The 8,115-nt window shown below is 52.5% G+C and overlaps 1 protein-coding gene across 1 annotated transcript in view; it reads right to left on the bottom strand.

Moving 5' to 3' along the window:
• The window catches only part of Pepd (peptidase D), a 142,948-nt gene that overhangs the window by 19,092 nt on the left and 115,741 nt on the right, over positions 1 to 8,115 (bottom strand). Inside the window, exons 10-11 of the mRNA XM_008839452.3 lie at positions 5,869 to 5,937; positions 4,563 to 4,640 (exon numbers count right to left, since the gene is read on the bottom strand). Of these exons, the coding sequence (XP_008837674.1) occupies positions 4,563 to 4,640; positions 5,869 to 5,937 (147 nt within the window). The remainder of the gene's footprint in view (positions 1 to 4,562; positions 4,641 to 5,868; positions 5,938 to 8,115) is intronic.

Raw genomic sequence — 8,115 nt, 5'->3', positions numbered from 1 at the left:
GGGGGCTCAGAGGTTTATCTGAGGGCCATTCCTTATATAGAGGCAGTGGCCACTGCCGCCTCCCCCCCTGGCCCTGGTTTCTCCAGGCCAAATGTGCTTACACCCACCAACTTGGGGCCAGATGCAGTGGGGAGCAGTCTTCTGTGGACTCCCCCTCAGGAAGTGCCTCCATTGACCTTGTGTGAACATGCTGGAAGCATCAATAAGCAAGACTGCCACACTTGGCAGCCCTTCGTCACAGCCCTGCCTGCTTGCCTTGAAGAGGAAAACAAAAAGCAGCTGATGCTTTCTTCCTGCAGGACACTGACCTGACCAGGGGGTTCATGAGGAACTCCAGGCTCACAGCTGGAAAATGCTCTGGGAGCCAGCAGAAAAATCCCAAGAGCCTTCACAGTCACAGGCCCTGCACAAGCCTCATGGCTCTGAACTGAGCCGGAGGCCCAGGCATCTGAAGCTACACGTGTCCTATTCCTTCTCTGGGATCCACACGCAGCAGCTGGGCTGGGATCTGGCCCAGAGAAACAAGGAGAGGCCCTGGGGCCACAGGCTTGGGGTGTGGGATGGTCTGCAGTTCTCGGCTGATGAGCTCAACCTGCAGTACAAACCAGCTAGGGCAACATCCAGGACCATGGCTGAGTACTAGGCCCCACAGTGGCTGGCACTGACCTTGGCTGGTTCCAAGGAAACTCCTGTTACTGAAAGGAGGAAGGAGGTGGGGAGTGGGTACAGTTGACCCGCACTCTTTGTAAGCAGGCATAATGGTTCATGCCTGTGTCTCAGCACTTGAGAGGCTGAGGCAGAAGCAATGCTGTAAATTCAAGGCCAGTCTGGATTACAGAGTGACACTCTATTTCAACTTAATTTTTTTTAAAAACAAAACAAAACAACCAACCAAAGAGAATACAAGTTGTCTGAATAAACCAGGCCTGATTTGGGATCCACCCTGGTCCAGGGTTGGAAAATTGGTTTCAGGGACCCCAAAAGTAGAAGGAAGAGGCCTGCACTGTCTGGCTGTGCAGTACCACGGCACCATTTATCTGCTGTGGGCCCACACCGTGCCAGGCTTCATGACCGCCATTTTGTATGTATTATCCCAAATTTCCCTGGAGCCAGAAGCTCTGTGATCCCTCACCCACATTAATACATGAATAGATGGCAAAACTTAGGTGGGAGGGAACACTCAGCTAGGGAGAAGGAGGACCCTCTCAGCTCAGGATCACACATGACTCCAGGTGCATGTGCATATGCTGAAGAGTGTGGTAGTGCCCACTCCTGGGACTACCAGGAGACAGAAGGGGCTGACTCCCACTCAGCATCTCCGTCCTTGGACCAGCTCTGATTCCCCAAACAGTCCTATTTTTGTGAAACTATCTCTAGGATGTTTTCCCCCATGTCAAAGGCTAGGATCCAGAACCCACCACTGTGATGGGTATCCAGAACAGAAGGCCTGCTCTGGGGGGCACTCAGCTTCCGGACAAACTCCACTCTATACCCCTTATTCACACTAGACCCCTACCTTATGATGAAGCACCGTGGCTTTTATGTTGGGATAACAGAGTGATTTATTATTTACTGAACGCAGTAGGCGCTCAGCAGATCAATTTCAATAAAACAATGGATTATAAATGCCGCCAGCAATCTGGCAGTAGCAGTAATCAACAAAACATGTTCTAAATGCTGCATAATAAATTGACTATAATAAACTCATAATTATTCCACTGGCTACATTTCAAAGTTAACACTAGAAAAACAAAATCACCAATCTGAGCTTGGCATGAACATCCATGGGTTTCCTCAGATCACTCCTGCTCACAGCTGCACTGGGAGGCACAGGTGCCACATGCTGCCCACGAGGCCCGGAGTACACAGCACCCTACCCATCGCTAGGCTCCCCAGGAATGCAGGTAAGATTGGACTCTCACAGGTAAGAACCTCCTCTGGGGCAGATAATGTGGTAAGGGAAAAAGTGGCTGCTCTCTCTGGGGTGTGCTCAACTTACAGAAGAGCCAAGCTCATAGCCCCATGGCTATGGCGGGGCTTCCAAACAGCCAGACCAGGGTGACAGGGACCTGCTGCTGTGGTGACTTCAGCCTCTGCCCTGGGACTGGGTTCCTGTGATCTGTCTTCCTAGTCTAGCCAGTCACAGGGCCAAAGTATCAGAAAAGCTCCTGGGCAGCGGGACTTGGTGGTACAGGCCTACAGCTACTTGGAGGCTGCGGCAGGAGGATCGGAACTTTAAGACCTGCCTGGGAAATTCAGTAAGACTCTGTCTCAAAATAACAAGTGAAAAGAAGATAGGGTTGGTACAGCTCAGTGGGAGACCATTAAACGAGCATGCTTAAGGCCCTAGGTTTAATACCGAGTACCATAGGGTGGGGTATGCGGATGGAATGGATGAGTAGGATGGGGGAGGACAGCAGAGCTCAGGGCTATCGAGAGTCCCTGAAGAGACAAAGTGGCCTCTCTGGCTACCCATGGCTCAGTCATGACCTAGGAGGGGAGGGCCTATTCCTCTCCTTTGTCTCCAACTGAGCCAAGTCTGAGGCAGCCAACCCTCCCCCAAATCCCTCTGGCCCCACTTATGAGCCCAGCACCCTCCTGTATCTCAACCACAGGGTAAGGCAGTGCCAGGTCAGTATGAGGGCTGTGTGGGAAAAATCAACATCCCTGTCAGGATCACTGAATGCCTTGGACCCCAGCCAGTGTCCAACTGAGCCCACTGAGCAGAGGCAGCTCAGCACAACCCTGAGGCCTAGACACCAGCCCACGATTCCTGGGCTCTATGCAGCCTTCAGATGATATTGGTTCTGTGGACTTGTGCAGCAAGACAGGCCAGAGAGATGGACACTAAGGCCTGTTGTGGTCTGGGCTGGAGTTGGGAGAGGGCAGTGATCAGTAGTCTGTCTCTAGGGCCACTCTGGACTCCCGTCCTGCTGCCTCCTATCTGACTTACTGGCCTGGGCTCCTGGGGCAAGATCTCACTCAGCCCTTGTGTTCTTAACACACCCTTTCTGCCACCATCATGGGGAGTCCTAAGGTATTTGTGTGTGTGTGTGTGTGTGTGTGTGTGTGTGTGTGTGTGTGATCACTACTGTAGATCTGTGATCACTACTCACAGATGGGTAAACTGAGGCTCAGAGAGAGAAGAGACTTTCTTTATAGAAAATCACTGTTGGCCAGAGCCATAATGTCCCATCTAGCAGGTGACCCTAGCACACAGACAGGCCAGCCATGTGCTGGCATGCTCTGTGGCAGGGGGGACCATGGGGCTGTGTGGGTTGTCACTCATACTTGACAGTGACATGCTGTTTCTCTCTCAGCTAGTTGTCTGTCCGCGCGCGTGTGTGTGTGTGTGTGTGTGTGCGTGTGTGTGTGTGTCCCACCCCCTCAGTAGACATGGGCCACGTGTGTGTGTGCGTGTGTGTGTGCGTGTGTGTGTGCGTGTGTGTGTGTGTCCCACCCCCTCAGTAGACATGGGCTAGGGACACTGGGGAGCACCCATCACTATAGCTGCAGGGCCAAGGTTGCCCAGTGAGCAGTCATCATGGGAACCTCAGGTTGGAAAGTGAGCGCAGCAGGCAGCTGAGGAAGAAGCTGACAGCCCAGTCAGGCATCACCAGCCAACCCAAGATGAGGCCATAATACAGCCTAGGAGCCTAGCTTTGAATAATGGACCAAAAGACATTCAACAACCGGTCAGGCATGGTGGCTCTATAATTCCAGCACTTGGGAGGCAGAGGCAGGAGGACTGCTGTAAATTCATAGCCAGCCAAGGCTACATAGTTAAGACTCTGTCTCAATCAAATCAAACCAAACCAAACAAAAACCCAGAGACTTCGAAGAACCAGGCAACAGGGACCCTCTTGGGTCAGCCAATGCTCACAGCACATCTGAGGGCCAAGGCAGGATGGGTCTGTGCAGCTTGTGGCCAAGTCCTAGGCCTCAGCATGGGCGTTAGCAGTCCAGCAGGTTTGAGTCAGGCTTGGACAAGGTCCAGATGATGGAAGGCGCAGGTGGGGAACAACAAATGACTATGAGGAGGGGCCACATCTGTGGGTGGAAGACCCCTCCAAGCCCAGAGTTCTCTGCCCATACCTGCCCTACCATGGCCTCTGAGGGGCTGAGGGCACGGCAGAGCTGAGGCAATGGCTGCATGTGGCCAGGAGCTGAGGCTGGCGGGTTTCAGGGTGGGGGGCTCCTAGTCTCCCAACATGGAGACAAGGGGTTGGTGTGGGGTTTACTGGTTGGAAAGGACAGTCTGGGAGAGGTCAGAAAGTGCCCCCCACCCTACCATTTCACACATTTCACAGCCCCAAAGGAAACCACAGGGAGTCCTGTCTGGTACCCTGCCTCATGGTGCTTACTTGTAGCATGCAGACCTTTGGTCTAGAGAGGGCAGCATACAGGCTGATGGCTGTAGCAGAGAAATCTGAATTGAAAGCAGGCCTGGGGCCTTGAATTGGGACAGGGACCCAGAGGCCTTGGCTGACCCTGATGGAGAGTGTCCACCTCTGGCCAAGCTGTCCATATGCACAGTGGGGCATCGTCTCACCCTCACTTACCACATATCTCCATCCTTGATTGTTCGGTCATTGGGGGCCCCAGCATGTCCGTAGTGTAGCACAGCTGCATTCTCACCACTGCAAAGAGTTGGGGAGGGTCGTCAAGAGCCCACTGTCACCCAGCAGGCCCTGGAGGCCAAGGGGGAGGCTGGAAGGCCCACAGTCTGGACTCCGGAGCATGGTGTCCCTGCCTGCCACCTGGTAGCAGCCCCTCAACTCACAGGAGCATCCTCTGCAGGGCTTCCGGCAGCTGCCCTCTGGGCTGGGGATGTAGGCAGCATATGCAAAATACAGAAAGGAGGGTCACAGGTTTACTGCCCCTTTTCCTGATGGTTGAAGGCAGAGGGGCTTCATGAGAAGGGCCCCAGCAGTCTCAGGAGCTGCCCTGGAGTCCTCCCAGTGGCTCCTTCTTTCCCTGTTCCATGAAGCTACCCTAAAGAGCAATGCCTTTAAGAAAAAAAGGACTTACAAGTCTGCCCAAAGTGTGTGTGTGGGGAACCCACCTGGGTATAATATTTATGGCCCCATTTGGGAGTCACAGGAATCATAAAAGTAGAAATAATGATTTTTCTCTCTATCTACCAGAGAAGAACATTTCTAAGGACCGAGATGTTTGCATGTATTATTCATGTGTGAGGATGCTTGCATCAGCGTGAGCCACCCACCTCTGTCCAGGCTGAACAGGAGCCAGACTAGAGGGGCAAAACTTGGGAGGCTAGCTTGGGTCAGCCCTAGGACACAAGAGGCCACCCATAGCTGCCATGCAGTCACACTCAGAATGACACTTTTAACTAGGCACTCACACAATTGTACACACCCCTGGAAACCACAGCAGTACAGTCACAGCCCTTGGTGGTCCCTATGTCCATGGCTAGATCTACCACACATGTACCCTTGGAGCACATCCAGCCACACAGGGATGACACCCACAGCTTCAGTGTGCACATAGGCACCTCCAGTGACTGAGACACCCACACAGAGCCTGAGTTCACCCCCTGACTTCTATGTGCACACACCTACACAAGGACACAAGAGTCCCCCAAATAACTCTGTCTATCCAGCACCCCTCCTGCACACGGCAGCCATCCATCCTAGTCTGCCAGCCTTTCTGCTACCTGTACAAATGTGACGGGGCATGGAGTGCCAGCAGTGGCTCACAAAGGGCAGCTTTTTGTACTTGCCTTAGAGGGCAAAGTGATTTCTAGACTTGGTTGTCCAGGCACTGGTGTAGGCACACGAGTGAGCAGTTGCCCCTAGGCTCCCCACTTTCCTGACCTCCCCCAGGAGGCCCGGGACCAAGACTTACCTGCAACAGATGCAGGTGTAGGAAGTGTGGCGCATGCCGCCCCGAGAGTAGCAATAGTGCTGGAACAGGCTGTGGAGAGAGATACATCTGGATGGTTAATGAAGTGTGCACAGCCTTCATCATCAAATGCAACACCTCAGCCCAGGCCTGCTTCTGCCATACTCTTGAGCAGACTGGAACTCCCCAGTGAGAGTTTGTGAGTCCAGGGCCACAGGACTAAAGAGGTCTACTGGTACAGACCCTGGCTGGGGATGCTCACGAGCTACATTATCCCAACTCTTAGGCTCAATGGGAAAATAGGCAGAATGTTAGCGTCTAACACTTGGAGGACAGGCAGGGACAAGGAATATACAATTCTATAGGCTAGAGGGTGTTGCTGTGACTCTGTGACCAGTGTGCTGGGTACATGCCTGGGGCCCACACAGATGGGGCAGGACAATCTCCAAGGAAGTGAGAGAGTCAGGTCCGGGGTGGGGAGGGGGGTAAAATCCTATTCTCCCTGCTTGGAAAAGCAGGCAGGTCCAGTAGCAAGGGCTGGAGGGACAGATGGGCCCTGACCCCAGGCTGAGCCTAGTGCCAAGTGCCAAGTGATGCCGACTGGGACATCAGTGGAGTCTAGCATATCTGAGAGTGACAAAGAGAGTAGGAGATGGCCCAGTCTCCAAAAAAAGCCAGCAACAAGAACAGGTGGTGTCTGCAGGGGCAGTGAGCTCTTTCCTCATACTGGGTCCCCCTGTGCAGATCTTGGAAGGAAATTTTGGGTGCTGATGAACCAGACAGCTCATATCAGAAAAGCTGGGCATGGTAGCATATGTGTGTAATCTCAGCACTCAGGATACTGAGGCAGGAGGTTACTATGAATTCAACATCAGCCTGGGCTACATAGTGAGTTCAAGGCCAACTTGGGATACATGGCAAAACCCTTAAATTAAACCAAAAAACCCTGAGGCTGAAAAGATAGCTTAGCAGTTAGGATGAACTGTCCTTACAGGAGAATCAAGTGTGGTTTCTAGCCCCCATATCAGGTGGCATACAACTACCTGTAACTTCATTTTTCAAGGGATCTGACACCCTCTCTAGCCTCAGTGGGCACCTGCACTTACACAGACATACCCACATATGACATACACACACACACACATATAGTTAAAAACAAAACACTCTTTAAAAGAAAAGAAAATGCAAAAAAAAACAAAACTGAAACAAGCAAAAACAACAGGAACAAGAAAACAACCAAAGGCAAACAGGCTGAACCCTGGGAAGGGCGCACTGCCCACAGCTCTAGACTAGTTCAGGTCCCACCCCTGCCATATACCTTGGACCTCAGGTCTTGGCACTGGATAACAGATGTCCAGTCTCTGCAGAACCCAGATGGTTAAGGGGCTAGTGGTGGGGCGCTGCCTTCACCCTCTTCCAGAGGTCCCAGCATATCTTTCTTGCCAGGCCCTAGCTCAATCCAGCCCTGAGAAGCAGGCCTAGACAGCCTCACCCCATCCACCCAGTACGAGAGCTGCTGTGTATAGCATGCCAAATGCAGCCCATGGGCACACCGAGTGGCAGCCCTGCCTGCCCCGCACGTTCTAGGCCTGTTTTGGAGAGTGTCTGTGCGGAGGAGTTTAATCTTCCAGGCACTGTAAACACAAATTATGTATAATTGTTATGATTGGGTATTAAGTAGTTGTTATGCAGAAATGGTTCTGCTAGATTCGATCGGCTTTCAGACTTGCCTTGCAAACCTTGTAGGATAATTGGGTGTCTTGTAAGTGAAATATTTCCTCAACACAAAGGTTTCAGGAGCTGTGGGGAGGTGGGGAGAGACGCCCACTCCACTCCTCAGCTGGATCCCTATTTGTGGTGGGAATGTATAGGCCACAAGGGCAGTTGGACCTACATGGGGACAGTGGGCCCAAGCCATACAGCTGAGTCTGGCCCTAGCCAGGCATGTCCCCTGGGAATGTCCACTCCTCCACAAATCCCTTGTAGGCAGCCTCAGAAATAGCTCCCTTTCTATACGTGAGGCTCCCAAATCATCCCACAGAGTCACATCTTCCCTCAGCTTTGGGAGATGCGGTCCTCTCCCAAAAGAATTAAGCATCAAGGGACCACATGGCCATCTTCAGAGATGGGAATGATGGGCCTCTGGTGAGACAGGTGACCTACAGATGACAGGCCATACTGAGATTGGATGGCTTCAGAAAGGACAGGCAGAGAACAGTCATGTGACTGGCATGTAGAGGTGACAAGCAC

This window comes from Nannospalax galili, unplaced genomic scaffold, assembly GCF_000622305.1.
Source record: "Nannospalax galili isolate Female #2095 unplaced genomic scaffold, S.galili_v1.0 scaffold159, whole genome shotgun sequence".
In the NCBI taxonomy this organism is placed as follows: domain Eukaryota; kingdom Metazoa; phylum Chordata; class Mammalia; order Rodentia; family Spalacidae; genus Nannospalax; species Nannospalax galili.
The sequence above is the reverse complement of the archived record's forward strand: the minus strand, read 5'-3'. Positions and strand labels throughout refer to the sequence as shown.